This window comes from Parasteatoda tepidariorum, chromosome 4, assembly GCF_982258835.1.
Source record: "Parasteatoda tepidariorum strain Cologne lab strain chromosome 4, Ptep-v5.0, whole genome shotgun sequence".
In the NCBI taxonomy this organism is placed as follows: Eukaryota; Metazoa; Arthropoda; class Arachnida; order Araneae; family Theridiidae; genus Parasteatoda; species Parasteatoda tepidariorum.
In genome coordinates, this window is record NC_141758.1 from 106949683 (window position 1) to 106969546 (window position 19864).

Sequence of the window (19864 nt, forward strand, 5' to 3'; positions counted from 1 at the left end):
TTCTTTTCGTAGCAATCTTAAATTTATTTCAACTTCTTCTATTTTTGAAGTTAATGTTTGTATTCAAATTATAGGTATCTTTGAGGAATATTTTGTATGTAAAATTTTTTTACATCACTAATTATAAAAAGTTTTGAAGAATGTTGTCCTGAATAACTTTTGGTTCCTGTATTTTACCTTATGCATTAATTGATGTGTTTGAATTTTAACGCAGATTTTTTTAAAATATATATTTCAATTTTTAAAAGTATAACATGTTTTTATTTTCTTAAATAGGCACCACGTTGGGGTTTTGTGTTGTGTGCTGTAGGTCTTTTTGTTTATCAGTTGTTAGATGCATGTGATGGAAAGCAAGCAAGAAGAACAGGAACTAGTAGTCCTCTAGGTGAACTCTTTGATCATGGTTGTGATTCACTATCAACAGGTATAGATAATTTATCTTGGCTTTGTATCAGGGTCAATGGCATACTTTTGGGTAGGGTTTGGGGGACAAAACCTCCTCCGAAATTATGCATTACTTGATTAATGAACTATTCGGTTCGGTAAGCCAGGTGTGGACATTGTAATAGTACTGCATTGTGCAAAATCATGGGTATCTTTTCTGGTATTTAAAATTTCTGAAAAGATTTACAATAAATATTTTTCAACATGTAATCAGTCAACATGTAAGGAGTCTACAATAAATAATTTTCAACATGTAAGGAAATTAAATAAAAAAGACTCGCAACACCTTAAAAAACTTCAAAAATAATCTGATGCCCTCTTTCAAACTTTCTAACTTTACTTCACACCTAAGGTTGACCGGCTCTAATATCACTACTAGTAACCTTAATTTTTCACATATTATTGCAAATTTAAAAATGGCACAGGATTTTGATTTAAAAAGATTAGACAATTTAATCTAAAAACTTGTAAGTGTTAAAAAACTTTGCCTTATATTTATCTAATGGTTTTGTAAAAATTTTTCATAACCCCTCTTCTTTGTGGGCATTACGTATTTTATTAACATAATTGATTCAAAACAAGTTGCTGAAATTAAAAAAAAATTGAAGAATTTATTGTTTCAAAAGAACTATGAAAATTAAAAAAAAACAACAACATAAGTAGTTGTTGTAGTGTAATTTAGTAGTTTTTTTTTTTTTTTTTTTTTTTTTTGCAATAAATGCAAGCAATTTTTTGAAATCCAAATGTTTCTATTAGAACAATTTAAATTGTATTAGGACAACACAAACCTATTTAGTAATCACTGTTTGATTCATTTGATTTAAATTCTATTATTAAAAAAAAAAAATAATAAAATAAAAAATCCAAATTTCAAATATTTTTGTCATTTATAATGAATGGAAAATATAAGTTGCTTACAAAAAAAGGAAAAATGAGCATGTGTAACTAACTAACAAAATTTATTAAACTTCAAATTTAACAAAATTTATTAAAGTTCAAAGTTCCAGTTAATATTGTTCAATGAGTTTTCTGTGTTTAAGTAATATAATTTATGTATTTGTAATTTTACGGTTTTTAACTTTTTTTAGTTTTTGTATCTCTTGGAGTATGTGTAGCAGTTCAATTGGGGTCTTATCCTTCGTGGATGTTCTTTCAGTCTTTTACAGCTATCACACTGTTTTACATCGCTCACTGGCAGACATATGTAACGGGTACTCTTCGTTTTGGAAGGTAATTGAAATATTTTCCTTTAAAAGAAATCAGATTTTATATTTATATAGTTATTATGTTATAATTTTTTGTTGTTGCTGGTTTTGTATTTCTGTCTCCAAACTTAAATTTATTATTGCATTTCAGGCTTTATTTTAACCTACATGTTCAGTTTTTAAAATTTGCAATTTTATTGATAAATACATACCCGCCAAGTCTCCTGTTTTTTAGCGAAGACTCCTGTATTTTATTACTAACTCCTGTTTACCTGTATATTCTCAAATTTTACCATATTTGTTGAAGAAATTTATGTATATCATTATAATATCCATAGATGGCAAAAATATTGCCAGTACTGCAGTATGTTGAGTATTTTATAGTTTAAGTAATTATAAATAATGGTTTAAAAAAATCTTCTTTAGATTAATATATATATACATATTTTTTACCTTGGTAAATGTAAGTGCTTATATTATTTTCAGTTTTGAATTTCTCTTTTTGACTTACATAATTATGCATGATGTATCAAAACTTTACTCATAGCCTACAAAATATAGTTAGCAAAATCTCGGTTATTTTATTTCACCAATGTTGGCAGGTATGATAAATATAATCTAGGTACTACGATATTATCAAATAAATTTTATTTCAATATTCAACATAATCTAAATTTGGGGAAAAGACAACCTTTTCTAATGTTTAAGCTTCATTCCCCCCCCCCCTGGTTTTCGAAGACTTAAATGATTTTTAGTTTTTATGTCAATTGATTATAATTAATATTTTCTTAGCATAATTAGAGCTTTTTCAATTTGTCTTAACTGCAAGACAATGAACTAAATACCCATAGCGTGTACATAATGTTTTTGGACTAAAAAAGCATTTGAAGTTTTGCTTTTTTTTTTTAAAAAAAAAGAGAATTAAATTATGCAGGTGTTTAACTATCCTTGTGAAAAAATTTGTTTTTCCATTATTTTTGTAATTTTAAATTATTTACATTCTTAATTTTCAAAATAAAATTTTAAATTGTTTAAGGATTATTGACTCTATTTTCGTACTTCTGGTATTGCCGTTATAAGAACTGTGCAAGGACCACAGACCTTCTATTATTTCAGCACCCTTCCTTTTTTCCTGTTATTTCCTATTTCTTACTTTTTCTAATTTTTTTAAAAACCTTCTATCATTTCTGCTGTTCCCCCTTTGAACATTGTGACAGCCAAGGAAACAGAATCATGACTCAAGGTCAAGTATTGCAACTGCATCTGTTTATCAATTCATTCGTTTTGAATGCGGCGTGAAGAGGGGGCAGAACGTGGTATAACATGAATTCTTTTTAGTATGTCAGCTTCTATGTCTGCTTGCTAATTCATGTTCAACTAGAGTGGAGGAGACATAAAATTGTGATACATGTGTTTTTCCTGATTTCGATTAATGTTTTAGCAAAATGTTGGAACCTAAGATAAACTCTAGAAAATATTGAGGAAATATCAATACTCCTGTATCAGAATCACAGCAATATTTTGTCAGAATGTTTGCTCTGCTAATAAGAACCTATAGTGCGGCTTTCAGGAGAACTCCTCCAGACACCCGTCTTGCGTTATGGCAGGTACTATGGTTACGAGGAAAGGTCACTTCGAATAGGGGTGTGGGGTGAATAGTTTTATCTTTATTTTAGCGTATGTCATCGTGAGTAAACCAATCACCACCTTCTTTCCTCCATTTCACCCCCATGAGAAATGTGTTCTCGCTTGTTACCATAGCAACAGACAGCCCCAGACATTCAGTCTGTAGGAGTTCTCCTCAAAGCCGCACTATATCTGTAGCAGTAACTATAGTACCCATTACTAAAACTAATTAAACATTATTGATGTGAATAATAATAATGTGATTTTTTTCTGGGTGAAGAAGCACTTTATCTCAATTAATTTAGCTTATTAGTTCAAAACTTATTTTTTCATTTCAGTTTGTACCTATTACCAGAATTAATTAAGCATTCACACATACATATAAACATTTGGCTCCTTATGTATGTAGACACCCACACACATATATTGCTAATTCTGAAAATTATATTTTTCTTTAGGTTTGATGTCACAGAAGCACAATATACTGTTATGCTAATACATATTATATCAGCGATTTTTGGGCCACATATTTGGTCTATTCATGTAAGTATCCTGATTAAATCTTAAGTTTAAAATAATGTTATTATCTTATTAAAATTTTATTAATGCTGTTTATGATGCTACATAATTTTAAACTAAAACTTTTTTAAAAAAAATGAAAGTGTCATGTAATTTTCTTGAAATTTTTATTCATAGTTTTTGTTTCTTTATTAATGATTTTTTTTCGTTCTTCTCATTTGTGTGTCTTATGTAATCCAATTAATTATTATGATGTTTGATTTTATTACTTTAATTAATAATTAATATTTTTTTTGTTGTCAAAATTGAATGTTGTGTTTCCTAAAGCAATATGCTGAACTGTGATAACTTTTCTCTAATTCCAATCATGCTTATTCATCTGTATAAAACTTTTCTACCATCAATACTAATGTAATAGCGCATGGTTTTTCTCCACCCCTAATTAATTTAAATATAATTTTCTGATTCTTTTGCTTTTTAAATATTTTTTTTTTATTTCCAACTTTTGTTAATAGATATTTCATATCTTTAACTAATCTCTTTTTTGTTTTTCATGCTCAACAACTATTCTTACCTCTAGACACAATATTTTTTAACCAAATTGTCTCACTCTTTTATCCCTGATGATTTTCTTAAAACGTTAACTTTTGCTTGAGGCAATTAAGAAAAATTCATCTTATAGTTAATTAACTTAATTTTGAAAATTTTAATCATACGTTTAAATATTCAAATCAAGGAAAAAGCTTCAAAATCAAAAAATAAAAAATTGGTGACAGTTTTAAATTGTAATTGTATAGGAAAATGTTAATACTGTTAAAATGTTAATATTTAAGCACTTTAAAGAACACATAATATTTAATTTTTTTATGAATCGATAATTAATAAGTAAATATAGGTTAACATTTTAAATAATGTTTAATCAAAAATTAAATTAACATTTTTTAGAAAAATCAATTATATCTAATATTTTGATGAAATATTAAAAGTTTTCGTAACATTTTACTTTGTCATTGAAAAAAAATCTTTCTATTACTTACATTTTTATATTTAAGTAATACCACATTTTGTAAACATATACATAATAATTTGACACCAGGATTCTATGTGTTTTTGTGTACTGAGACAATGATAGCAATTAACTGAAAAAAACATATATTTTTTTTTAAATTTTAAGCTATATTTTTTTCATAAGCATTGCTCTGTAAATTTTCTGTAATCTATATGACCATTGCTCTACATTCTGTTTGCTCTATAATAATTTAAAAATATGACATGGTTTATTTTACATTATAATTTGTATATTTCATCTAGATTGTTTATGGTATAGAAATGGCTAATTTTTGACTTCAGCCTTTTTTAAATGATGCATAATTTTCTTTTTTATGTGCCTGCTACCAATAAAACTTTCCATTTCAACAGCCCAGTAAAATTTAAATTGCTTTCTTGCTCTGGTAGAAGTTTTATTTTTGTTCTTTTTATCACCTATATTTAAGCAAAATATATTATTAATTAAAACTGAAACTGCAAATTCTATAATACGTAAAAGTTGTTTATTTATTCATTTATTTTTTTTACATGAAGTGAAACTTTTTTTATACTCAAATTTTATTTTTTACCAAACATTCTTTAAATAAAGAGTGACAAAAAAAAGTAATCACAATTTAGATATTGTTGTTAAAATTATAAATTAAAGTAATTGGGCAAATATTCTAAATTATTCCCTTCTTAAGAAGAGTAAAAAAGGAACACAAAAGTACCAAGTAAATTTCCAATAAAAAATTAGAAAGTAAATAAATAAAAATACAGTTAAAATTTGAAAAATGATTTTTTTTCCAGCTATTCAGCCTTACTTTATAAATTTAACATTTTGATTTTTATGAATCAAACTATATTTGGAGCTCAAAACAGAATGCATTCATTACTGTCTAAATGCTTGTTAGTAGAATATTTTAACTTTTTCCAAAAAAAAAAAACAAAAAAAAAAGGAAAAAAAATAATAGTCATAAACTTGTTAATTTTTAAAATATAGTTTCTTATGTTTGCAAACAATGTTCTGATTGTCAAATAATTATGTTCTTTTATTATTGTTTGAATTCTGACAATAAAGGAAACTAACTGTGCAATAGTATGACCAAATGAATCGAACACATTAAAAGTTTTTCAAATAAAATAATTATAGACCCTTTGGTAATTACTGTCCCCTTTAAGTACATTTCAATTAGGGACAGTAATTTCAAAAGATTTTTTTTTTGCTTTTGCAAAATGGATGATAAACTATTTAATTTCTTTAATTCATCTATCTGTAGTTTATATGAGTAAGTTATTATCTTTTGTACACATCAAAATTTTTTTTACTAGCTCGCAATTTCTGGGATAAAAATTAAGTGTACAGTAATTACATTCAACATGGTGCATAGCGTTTTTCGTTTTTCAAAAATGAGATTTTTTTATTTACCATTTCAATTTTTACCATGTATTATACAAAAGCAATCTTTTCTCATTGTTTTATTCAACGTTTTTCACAATTCATTCAACCACAATCTATTTTGACGTCCAGTCGGTCCATAGCGTATGAAAGGCCAATAATTTTACATGTTTGATGAAATATTTACGAGTCCACACGTATGTCTACTAAGCTGGGTTCGGTGAGATTCTTGCTTTCTAATATGCAACTCTGCTGCATTTTGCAAGATATTCTCCATTTCAGGCTTCATTTCCACCTCCTGATCTCGATCTAAAAAACCTCTTGTTTTTTTTTATAATCAAGAAAAGAGTTCTTTGTCAAAAACTAGTTATTTTATCATAATCATGTAAAGTCTTTGAAAATTTGTTTGCATTTTGTTAATGTATATAGCATAGCTGCTCTTATCTTACTCTCTACTAGTGCGTATAATTTTGTCCCATATAGTGTTCCTAATATTTGATTCCTAAGGTTGGCAGTTATGATATAGCGCTTAAAAAAATTTTTTGAGTGCTTAAAAAGTGCTTATTTTTTGTGGAAAAATTTGGCTGGGCACCCTGTTCAATAAAGTCACTCACTGGGTTTTTAAGGCTAAATTACATTTATTGACTGTAAAAGAAAGGGTACTACAAATAAACTTTACTGTTCTGTAGAGAAGAGTGTTTTTTATAACTTCAAAGTTATATTTTATTCAATTGGAACTTGGTATTTTCTTCATGCCTTTCGTACTTGTGACAGTAATTACACAAAAGTGGGTGACACATGCAAAGTGATGTGTAGAACAAAATATGCATATTATTCTAAGGTTATTGATTTTAAATATTCAAGTAGACAGTAATATATGTAGGAATTTCTCTCTGCACACCTGCCAAGTGTCCTGTTTTTTAACGAAGACTCCTGTACGCCTTTTACGAATATCTCCTGTTTACCTGTATATTCTCACATTTCTCCTTATTTTTTGAAGAAATTAATTTTTTTTTTGGCAATAAAATACTTGCTTATAGCTAAAATACTTCTCTTATTCCTCAACAGATAGTGCTATATCCAATACTGCAGTATGTTGAGTGTTAATAGTTTAAGTACACCTTGCAATCAGGCTAACTGGGGGATGTTTTCGTGGTTTTCCTCTCCATATAACACAAATGTGGGTTAGTTGCATCAAAAAGTCCTCCACAAATTCAAATTTCTCCCACTACTTAATTGATCCAGGGGTTCCCTTGTCTTCTGGATTGGGTTCGAAATTACAAGGCTATGAAGTTGAACATTAGTAGCCGTAAACTTAAAATTGAGTCGGCTGTTTAACAATGGTCATAAAATAATTTCAGTAATTATAAATAATCGTTTGAAATATCTTCTTTAGATAAGATTTATATACATATTTTTTGCTAAACGTAAGTTCTTATATTATTTCCAGTTTTGAAAATCTCTTTTTGACTTACATGATTATGCACGATGTATCAATATTTTCCTCATAGTCTAAAAAATACCCCTAGTAAAATATCCCTTTATTTTATATAATAAGTGCAAAATGTGATGCTTATTTTCTCATCTTCGTGTCAGTATTTGAAGCAAAACAAACCGTTAAATAATAAGAATAAATATTTTAATGAGAAATATTGCTTAGGTACGGAAAAGCTTTGCAGATTGTAAAAATAATCCTGTTATAGATTATTTGTGCGTAATGTAAAATCTTTATATAAATATATTTTTTTCCTTAAATTTTCTTTAAAGATACATAATTTATGGATATTCGATAACTTTAAGCAGCTTTAATTTAAACCTTCAATGCAAGTAGTACGAAAAATCTGTAGATAAAATTTGATTGAAATTACACTCATATCATTGCCAATTATATTTTTATATTAAGTTTTACTTTATGGAATGTATGAGAGAAGGAATATGTATACTTAAAGTATGCTTTATTGTAGTGTATATAATGAATTGATTAATTGTTAGTCTTATTAATTGCAATTTATTAAAATTTTATTTTTAATAATCAATTATAAGCTGAAAACATTTTGACCATGCAGAACATCTACAACTGATGTTTATCATTTCCTTATCAATGTGTGTATTAAAAAATACTAATTTTTATTTGAATTATCTTTGTTTGAATGATTTGAAATTTTGCATATTATTGGTGGAATTTATTTACTAAAGATGTATGTTCATGCTACTTCGTTAACCATTGACTATCAGTAACTAAATTTTTTTTGAAAAAAAACCATATATTTTTGCATGTTTATTATAGTGTAAATCTCTGTTTTATGTTTTTGTTTCTCTTTATGTTATGTATTTTTGTTTATGTTTTTTTTTTCTTTTTTGTATTTATCTCTAGATTCCCTCTTTGTACATAGAAATAAAGTTGATTCCAGTTTTTGTAGGATTTATTGCTGCCACATTTGCGTTTTACTCAAATTTTATGAGAATATTTACTGGCGGTGCTGGGAAAAATGGATCATCTGTTGCAGTAAGATTATTTGTAAATTAAAAGCCTTCGTATTGAAACAAAAATTTATGACAGGTTTTTGATAAGTTTGAAAAATATTTCTGCTACGTCAGCCCCCCTTTTTTTTCAACCTTAAAACTCAGGCATTATTGGGTAATCTATTTGTAATCTAATAATCTATCTGTGAATAGGCATGCATTCTATCAATATAATTTTCACCACTGTTAAAAAAACCCTCCTTCCTTTTGTTCAATTCCTAACTGGTGTGTAAGTTCTAGCAAATCTCATCCTTCTAATTATTTCTTTCATTTTGAAAAAGTTAGTTAAAAAATAAGTTGCACAAGTGTAGATAATCATGTTACAACTAAATATCAATGTGTGTGTTACGGATAAAAGAGTGAAAAATGAGCATAGGGTTGACTGTTTAAAATCGCAAGAACCTCCAATGCTTTCATCCTTAGTTGACTAGGATTAGGTGTAATAAATCTTAGTTTGTTAAACCTCTAATTTAATAATCTGCAATGCACATTATTATAAAAGCAATGATCCATAGCCTTAAAAAATCACGATAGAAAAATATTGGATATTGGTCCTTAATCTTAAAAGACATAAGTTTTGTGATTCCTAATTTTATACAAATTTATTCATTTATTAATTTGTTTTTTTGTGAAAAATTGAAATCATTTTTGTGGAAATTCCTTAATGAAAGGCATTTTAGTTTCAGCAATCACAATATTTTATGTTTACTATCAAAAATGTTTTAAAATACATACAGTAATTTTATCAAATATTAAAAAAAACTTTAATTTATTTTTTACAATGCCTTGCATAAAATGACACTTGCATTTTATTTCAATTTTTGGCTCATTTGATTTGTGACGATTCTATCCTACTTTCAAGTGGTTCAGTGATAATTTTTTCGGCAGTTATTTATTTATTTTTTCAAACTTTTTGACATTCTTTTTCGAGCCCTTATCACAGAATTTGAATTTCATTCCTGCATTATCCCTAACATATGCAATAAATAAATATTTATTTGACTTATATATTTTTTAAACTTATTTATTAGCATGAACTTAATAATGTGCCTGTTAATGTGAAACAGACCAAAAAAATGTTTTAGAAAAATTAAAAAAGCTTTAAGAATTCGCCATTACACTGCATTTTTAAGTTATTTGCAACTTATTTTTTGAGTGACTTTTTTATTAGCTAACATTCTGACAAATTAAATTTCCTGTTTCAGAATTTTTAACATCTGCTTATCTTCTTAGCTACCAGGTTTACATTGTGAACTGAGGCTCTTACCCTTAACTGTAGCCTTTCTTGTCAGTTTGCTACTCTGCTATAGTAACTCTACGGTCATTTTGTCCGGGGGAACTGGCAAAAATGGCTCGTCTGTGGCTGTAAGTTAGTCAATCATTTTAATTTAAAAGATTAGCTGCTGAAGGGACCATCCAAAATTATAATTTTGAGTTTAAGAAGTTCATATTAAACAAGTTTCTCTCTATTGTAATTTGAAATTATTTAGGGAAATCGGGGGTCTGTTCAGAAGAAATTTGGGTTCGTTAACGGACCCTTCACAAAATACGTACAGAAAATAAGTAAGATGGATGTAAACCAATTAAGTTTTGTCTTCGGCAGACGATTCTTTCATTAATTGTCCGAAATGAATATTCTGCGTTCAGCAGTATAGGCTGAATACCAAGTATTTGCATGTTGAATCTCTAATTTATAAGCAGCAATTGCTGTTTATTTTTGAAAATTAAATTTTTTTATTATAATTTTATAGTGCTGAGCATTATCTTGTATTTATTTACAATTTAGAAACTCCTTTAAAAAGTTTTTTGCCATAAACGGAACCTATTTGCACAAATTCATAAAAGCAGGACCCTGGTTGAAGGAAAGTGAGTAATTTTTTCACAATTTCACAAAAACCGGACCTTTCACAAAATGTCTGGACAGACCCCTGGAAATGTTTTACTTTGTTTTAAGTGTATAAATTAAAACAGATTTGCTATTTTTATTTTTGATTTTTCAGTTTTAAATGGAATGATTCGATTTTATTTTCACTGCAAATATTTTAACTATATATTGTGCACATTTTGCAAATATTCTACTTAAATAACTTCATAGTAAATGTAAGAGTGTAATGTAAACTAATTTTATTTTAACTTGTATAAATTTGTGTATTTAATTTTTTTTTTACAAAATTATACAATTATAATGTATTAGTTTCATTTCTATTATGGAACTGAAAGTATTCTTTTTCTTGTTGTAAGGTGATATTTTGTTGTATAATGCTTATGTTTATTTTGATAATTTTGTTAATGTTTATTTTCAAAATTTTGTTAATGCCTAATTTCAAATTATCCGCATTTTCTTACATTAATAATATACTTATGATATCTTCTCACTGATGAACATTTTAAATTTCACAAGTTTACATTAAACAATTTTCACTGCATTTTAAATTGATGTAATCAGTAAAGATGCTCTGTGGACATTGATATATGTTGCAGTTTTAACATATCAATTTAGAAGTTAATCATGGACATCAAAAATATAGAAACAGAGAGGTAAAATTTTATTTCATTTAATGCAAGGCTGCGTGTAAACTACCTTTACATCTACAGTATCCCCAAGAGATTTTGAGCTCTCTGATTGGATTTCTCGGCATTGCCTTCTGTTCTCTTTGTAGCTCCTCCCCAATATCATTTCTCCGTAGTTTGTTCACAAAATCTAAACCAATCATAAATCAGTTCCAGTATATTTATCATACTAATTTTAAGATAAATGTTACAAGTTTTGTACAAAATATAAAATAGCATCATCAATGTTCTTTAAATAATAACACATTTATTTAAATCTAATTTGCTCTAAATTTTATTCTTATATTTTTCTTCATTTTTTAAAATATTTTTTGTAAGTTTCAGTATAATATTTTTTAATATTAAAGTTATGAATTTCAGGTAAACAACCCTGTTTTGGTAAAATAACAATTTAGTACAATAATAATTATTAAACAAAAATTAAAGCTTTATTGGCTAGCTTTTATGTAATAAATATAAGAATTTATTAATATTCAAATATAATAATATCATGAACCTCCTTATGCACTCAGAAATTAAAATCTCTTACTTTAATTTATTAAGTATGATTTCAGAACCATTAATTTCAGTTTGAATTTATTATATGAGATTTTAAAATGTATATAAATATTATTGTAAATTTTTGTTTCATTATTTGAATAAGATTTTATCATATTTTATATATATTATAGAGGAAAATATTATTTTATAAAGGATTTTGTTTTCTTTGCTGATTTTTTGTTCAACTTCACTCTTATAGATATTGTTACCTGACAATTAGAATTTTTGAGAAAATTCTTTTGCATTTTTCCTGCGGAACTTTCATAAACGCACTGTGGTGACAAACAGATAATTTCTTGCAATTAAATAATTGAAAAATATTTACAATCCGATAGAAATATACTAGAACTAAAAGATATAATTTTTTGTGAATTTATTCTTTCATTATTCATGGTATTAGTTCAATGGACAATTCATAACCTTTCACTTTGATTTTGATGGGAATTATGCATCAAAAATTGATAAATAAACATCTTAAAAGACAATTGCTAGATTTCTTAGATGTTAAATAATTGTTTTTCGGTATTATAAAACAATTAACAAGCAAAAGAAAACATTAAAAATAAGTTATGATTAGGTAGACATAATATAATGCAGATCTTTTTTTTTCCAGATTTTATTTTACAAAAATAGATGACGCCACTAATGAAAATGTTATATTTAAAACATTATAATTTAGTTTTAGTAATCCACAATAAATTAATAAACTATTATTTTAATTCGATAGACATTAAATTAATTCAATAAATATCAAATTAAAACTATTAAGTTTTCTTATAAGTTTACTTAGTAATTCAAATTTAGTACTCCACAATAAATTAGTAAAATATTAATTTAATTCGATAAACATTAAATTAATTCAATAAATATCAAGTTAAAACTATTGAATCACTATGAAATGAAAACTATTGAGTTTTCATTTCATAGTGATTATCAGAATTGAGCAAAGCAATTAAACTTCGATTTCAATGTTATTCACTAAATTAGAGTGATATTAGCTTCATAAGAATTCATGCATGTAATAATCATATAAGTTTATATCACTATAAGTTTATATGTAAAATCTTAATTATCAGGTGATACTATACAGCTTTATTGTTTTTACGCGACTGAAACCGATTTGCACTTGTTTACGCTCCTGTATCCATTGGTTAACATTGTTATGCAATATGTTAAAAATAAACACAAATAGGAAGTATATAAAAAATCTCCTGCATAAAAACCCATTGCATGTATGTTTAAATATAAAAGTTTTACCAGAGTTGCCACAGGCGACTAAAATGCAACTATTTTTGGCATGAGGCGACTATGGCAACTTTTTTGCCTAAAAAGGCTAAAAAAGCAACTATTTTCAAGAAAAGGAGACTATTGGGAGACTTTTCTGTGCTCCTAGAGATATATTTTTTTTCAAGCATAAATTGGAGAAAAATCTGCTCCCCGCTAGATAGTTCCTGAACACACTGAACTTTTTTTTCTTAAAAAATAAAAAATGTTAAAAATCTTGAATTGCAAATTTGAGTCTTCACTTTTTAATTCGTTCAATCTGCACAAATTCCATTGTTAGTCTATTTCATTTCTCGATCACCTTTTCAATGATTATTGCTAAAAAATTCTGCATGATTTTTTTTTATTTTTAAAAAATAGCAATTTTTTAACGGTATTACAATACATGAATTTCGAATTTTAGTAATCACTTTTCATATATATATATATATAAACATTTATATGAAAATCATCATATTTGCCACCAACTTGACTGAATGGATCATGGTATATGACAATTAAGTCATTAACAAAATTTTAGTCATATTTGTGATGAATTTTTGTTCTTATAAGGCAACTATTTTCCTAGTTTTTGGCTACTATTTTTATGCTTTAGGCTACTAAAGGCAACTATTTTGTTAATTTTTTTCTGTGGCAACCCTGTTTTACGTATAAACTCGCGTAAAACATGTCATTATTAAAAAACTACTGTGCGTCTAATAATTTGAACCAATTATTATAATAAACTAATTTAATACCTGATATAATAAATATTCTATATTTATATAATATATCGTCAATTTATCCAATGGTCGAATTTATCTTATATATCGCCTAATTTAACCAATCGATGCACGGACATAAACAAGTGTAAAATGGGTCAGTCTCGTAAGAACAATGAAGTTGTGTAGTATCCCTTGATAGTTAAGATTTTACGTAGAATCTTATAGTGCGTCTAATGAATAGGCTAATGACTGTTTTTATTTCAGTTTAGTAAATAGTATGTCTGTTTTTAAATCAATATTCCTGCTTCAGGGGACGAGCATACTTTCACCCTTCATACCTCTTGCATTAGTGGTTGTGCCAGCTTTTGTTATTTATCAGAAGTCCATCACAAGAGTTTATGAACATCATCCTTGTTTGTACATCCTGGCATTTGGTGTAGTTGCCTCAAAAGTCACAAATAAACTTGTGGTTAGTCTGTTTTATTCTGTTTTTTAAATAGTGTAATTCTTGATTTTCTGTTATATTTGTCAATTCTTTTTATTATCATATTTTTATATTATGTTACAGATTGCTCATATGACAAAAAGTGAAATTGAGAAACTAGATTCAATCCTTGTAGGGCCTGGAATGCTCTTTCTTAACCAGTATTTTAACACCTTCATTGATGAGTACATTGTATTGTGGATATGTTTGGTAAGTTTTATATCTTTCTTACTAGCTTTTATGTACTTTTCTTCAGGGTTGGGATTTCGGATGTCTTAAACGGGTTTTGGACAGGACACGTGCATTTTACTGTCCTAAACTACCCTAAAGTTTCCCAAACCCTGAACATTGGTAAAAGGTAAAAAATCTATACACACAATAGTTATGTATATTAATAAATATTTGATACTTTTTATACAATTGGCTTTAACTTATAAAAGGAAAATAATAAAATATAGTTGGAAAATATTTATAACTTTCGAAACTCCACAATTCATTGAACAACAAAAGTAAATACCTTATCCTTTAAATATGAATAAATATGCATTTAATCCTGATAAATTATGTTTTTGCATAAGGTTAAATAATACAACATTAAAAATAACAAACTTTTTTAATAAAGCAAAAACTTGTCTTCATTCTGTTTCTTATTCAAAAATTAACCTTTTATTTTTCACAATATTTATTTAAAATTGGGACATACTTTGAATAAAAGGGTTTTTACAGTTTAAGGCAGTTTTGTATAAATGGGTTTTGGACAAAAGGGTTTAAACCGTGGTTTAATCCATTCTGTCCTAAACCTTGCCAACTCAGCTTTTCTTATTTCCTTTTGAAAGGAGTCACCTTAATTTCGTTGCTTAACGTATTGAAAGGTATTATTTTGATTTAGCATTTGTATCTTTTTTTTTAAAAAAAAAAAACACTTCTTTAGACTTTTCAATAAATTTTGGTTAGAGCTGTGATGGCTCAGTTGATAGAACTTTTGCCTTCCAAGGAGGCGAACTGGGTTTGAATCCCAGCGATGGCTGGTCGATAGGAATTCCGCTTCTGGCTTGCACCGAGCACAATGTTGACGTAAAATATCCTCAGTGGTAGCAAATCATGATTTAGTGTCCCTTCACTGTCAGGCTAACCGTGGGAGGTTCTCGTGGTCTTCTACTTCATTTAATGCAAATGGAGGTTAATTTCATCAAAAAGTCATAATATCTAATCTTTTAAATATCCCTTATGAAAATTTGTTGCTCAAGCAGTAGTTTAAGATTTTAGTTTTCAAGCAGTTTTTGAAAAATGTTATTTTGGTGAAAGACCCGCTTTTGACCCCTTTTTTTTTAAATTAAAATTTTTTATGATTAAGAATTTAGTAAATGATTTTTAAACTGATCTAATTTCTTTCTCGGTTGACTCATATAAAAGACTAATCATGATTCTTGGAAATCAAACACATTTGTTATAGTTCTATGAATGGTTTCACGAAGACTTATTCTTCATAACATATTTTTTTTCCAGGCATATTCTGTTGCTAACTTTCTTCACTACAGTTCTATAGTATGTATGCAGATATGCTCTCATCTACACATTCAGCTATTTACTATAGTTCCTCAAACAGGGTCTCTTCCAGAAGCAAACACAGAAAACCAATTTTTGTCTACTCCTCTACTGCAAAGTGCTTCAAATGGTAAACATAGATTTAAATCTTCTAAAAAGCGGCATTGAGACTTATGTTTTTTTTTTCTGTTTTGTGAAAGAAGTGCCAATTTTTTTTCTTCATGACCTTTGCTGTGTTATTAGGTATTGAAATTTCATATTGAATTTATGTAAAACATTCTCCAATTTTTAACAATTCCTCTACTGTAAAGTGTTTCAAATGATAAACATTGATTTAAATCTTCCAAACAGTGGCATTGAGACTTATAATTATTTTCCTGTTTTGTTAAAGAGGTGCCAATTTTCTTCTTCTTTAAAACCTTTTCTGTGTTATTTGAGTATTGGAATTTTATATTGAATTTATGTAAAATATTTTTCCACTTTTTTAAATTTAGTTTTATGGTGACAAGTATACATGAGTGTGTACTATTAAACTTTTTATACACATTTGTCATTCAAACGTTATTAGATTAAACTAGTCTGGTAATTAGTACATTTTGAAAATGTAGCAAAAGACAACGCTATATTACATCATAGCTGCCAACCCTTCTGCATTTTGCAGAAGCTTTCTGCATTTTTACTTATTTTAGCTATTTTTTCCTCTTTTATGCGCAGAAGATAAGATCTTCTGCATTTTACCCATCTGCCTGATAGCTAGTATTTTCTTTAAGTCAGACGTCGCTGTTCCTCTTGTAACAGCGTTTGGCAAGGCCGTAACTACATTTTTAATCGAATATTGTACCATCAAGTAGCTGGTCGAAAGTTTTTTTAAAAAATATTTTGTTTTAAAAAAAGATGAGTATTGCTTTTTTTTGCTCATAATAAGTGGATTTATAAATAAATAATTAATCAAAATAGTTAAAATCCGCTTCTTTTATAAATTTATTGGTAATTAGTATGTGCTTGCGAATCTTCTGCATTTTTAGGCATTTCTTCTGCATTTTTTTTGTCTATCTTCTGCATTTTTATAACTAGAGGTTGGCAGCTATGTTACATGCATATTTTTTTTTGAGTATGTAAAGTGAATTGTAAAAAAGGTGCTATTATATTGTGGTTTAAGTTTTCTTTTCTTATTATTTTAGTCATCTTGCGTCATTGTAAATTAAAATTTCTTGCTATTTTTATGCTTCTTACTTTTTAATTACATCCCGTTAATTCAATGTGCTCCTTGATTCTTTCAAATTTGTCATAGCTTTGGAAAAAATCGAGACATTATAGGCAAATTTTTTTAAATAATTCAAATATGTTAAATGCGAGTTTATAGATTTTTTTAATCTACTTTTCTAACATTAATATAGCAAGTGTTTTATCTTGTTTAGATATTATTTCTTCGTATTTGTACGATTTATGTTCTTCATTTTGACAATTCTATAGTAATTTTGTTATATTCTTCATTTCGACTAAAGTATTACATATATATCCTAAATAAAAATAAATCATGCGTAAACTCATGATTTATTTTTATTTGGGATATAATGACTGGTTGCAAGTTGTATTTTCTTTAAAATGTAAAAAATTAACTTAATTTTTTTATTTATTTTTATGAAGTTCATTTTTAAATATTTAAAATTATGGTAAATTAATTGCTTTTTTTTTAAGATCAGGCATATTATTACATTTTAAATTTACTAATTATTTTTTTATGTATTACATCATTTGCTGTGGATTAATTTATATAAGTTTTTTTTTTATTAGAGAAAAAGTACTTAACGACGTTTCAGCATATTAATTTTTTTAAAGTGATATTGAATTTAAGCATTCAGTAATTTGTATCTGTGAAAATTATACCGTTCTTTCATAGACCTTTCACTATATTTGTTTGTTTATGCTCAATTTTGTTCTGACAAAAGAACTTTTTCCTTGAGATTATTTTTTGTTTAATATTGCGTTTGTAAAAGAACCAGTGAAACTATTTGTGATATGAGTCATTTTTTGAAATTGGGTATTAAAATGTGTGTGCTTAAGTACAAGTGAGTATGTTTATTTTTGTCAAAGTGTACATGCTTAATTTTTGAAAGTGTACACCATTATTGTGGATATTTTTTTGTACAGTACATGCTTGTTTTTGTGGAAGTATGTTTAAATATACTATGGTATTTTTTGGCAATTTTTTCTGTAAATGTAAGAAATCTATTTTTTTTTTCTTAAAATAATACAGCATGTGCTTTATTGACTTCTAGTATTATTTCTTATACATTCTTATGATTTGTTTTTCTCATTTTGCCAATATAAGATAAAGTGTAATATATTATTACTTGAATACATAATTTCTTTTTTTTTTAAAAATATTATATTGACATCTCAACTCGAAGTTCTTTAAAAATTAAATTTCTTTCTTAATTTATTGATAAATTTTTATTTATGCACATAATTCATCATTTTTTTTCCTACATTTTTTCTTCTGGGCAATAATTTTTAAACAATAGCTATAATTTAATAGATCTTTCTATGGGATTGAAATTACAATAGACATTTTAAATCTTGAAGAATTATTAGTGATTCAGTATATTCGTTCAGAGAATTTTTTACACTTAGTGTTGCATATTTTAAAACTAAGGTTCAATATTATTCTAGTCAAATAGTATTATTTATAATTGAATTTATTTTATTTAATATAAATTAAGATACGTTAATTTTGTTTAAGATAACATGTTTGTGAGCTTAAAGCATTAACTATACTGCTTTTACAGTGCCAATGTCTCTTTAATATTAAATACTGGAGTTAGCATTTTGTCAAATAATAATAATAATTATTATTACCGATAAACTGGACAAATGAATAGTTTTAATATTGCCACACTTATAATCTATTGTGAAATGTTCAGTTGAAAAATTGATTCTAAACAATGGTATACCAAAGAAGAAAAAAAATAACTAAAGCAATATTATTGTCTTCCAACTTTTATTTTGTAAATTTTATACTTTTTGATAAATAAAGATATAATAATTGTCATTTCAGAATGAAATTTTATTATTAAAGTGATTATCTAAGAATGTATATCATCATGCTGCTAAATACTTTCATAACTTGAATAAAAATTTTTTCATTGCCACTTAAGAGGACACCATACCACGGGAGAAACTTTTCGTCACAAATTCTCTTTCACCTGAATAGGTAAATAAAATTTTAAAGTAAAAGAAAAAGTTCAGACAAACCTAGAGTAAGCCATAAAGTTTAAAATACTGGTACATGGTGCGTAGCATTTTTAAAAAGTACTTAAATGTGTTTATTTTCAATTTTTGGTTTTAAAAGCCTTTAAATGTGTTTTTTTTTCATTGGGTGTTTTTAAAAAGTGCTTAATTTTCCCTTTCTTGAAAATAAGAATTTTTTTCTTTACCATGTCAATTTTCGACACGTATTATGCAAAAGCGTGCTTTTCACATTGTTCAACGTTTTCACAATTCATTCAGCAACATTCTATTTTGGTGTACCATTGGTTGTTAGCGTATGAAAACGTCAATCATTTTACATGTTTGATGAAATACTTGCGAGTCCATGTGTGCGTCTACTGAGCTGGGTTCCAAGAGATAATTGCACTCTCATGTGCAACCCTGGTGCATTTTTGAAAGATATTTTCAATTTCAAGCTTTATTTTCCACCTTCTGATATAGAACTAAAAAATCTCTCGATCTTTTTATAATGGTTAATGTCATCAAGAAAAGAGTTCTTTGTCCAAAACTGGTTATTTTATCAGGATCATGTAGAGTGTTTGAAAATTATTTTGCATTTTGTTGAAGTATATAATGGTTAAAAATATTTCTTGAGTGCTTAAAAGGTACTTATTTTTTGTTGAAAGATTTAGCTACGCACCCTGCAGTAGTAAATTCTTAAAATATCGATACAAAAATAAAATATGATATGATAATTTAGGACTACGCGATGGAGAAGTTCTCT

The 19864-nt window shown here is 26.9% G+C and overlaps 1 protein-coding gene across 3 annotated transcripts in view; it reads left to right on the plus strand.

The window, feature by feature from the left end:
• LOC107453226 (choline/ethanolaminephosphotransferase 1) overlaps positions 1–19864 on the plus strand; it is a 35662-nt gene that overhangs the window by 8844 nt on the left and 6954 nt on the right. For 2 of the 3 annotated variants that reach the window (XM_016069958.4, XM_016069960.4), the window contains exons 2-8: positions 277–424; positions 1533–1674; positions 3734–3818; positions 8594–8725; positions 14152–14310; positions 14410–14535; positions 15832–16000. In XM_016069958.4, coding sequence (XP_015925444.1) covers positions 277–424; positions 1533–1674; positions 3734–3818; positions 8594–8725; positions 14152–14310; positions 14410–14535; positions 15832–16000 — 961 coding nt within the window. Of the gene's footprint in view, positions 1–276; positions 425–1532; positions 1675–3733; positions 3819–8593; positions 8726–9975; positions 10108–14151; positions 14311–14409; positions 14536–15831; positions 16001–19864 lie in introns of all 3 variants that reach the window. The other variant, XM_087161883.1, reaches the window with a different exon arrangement.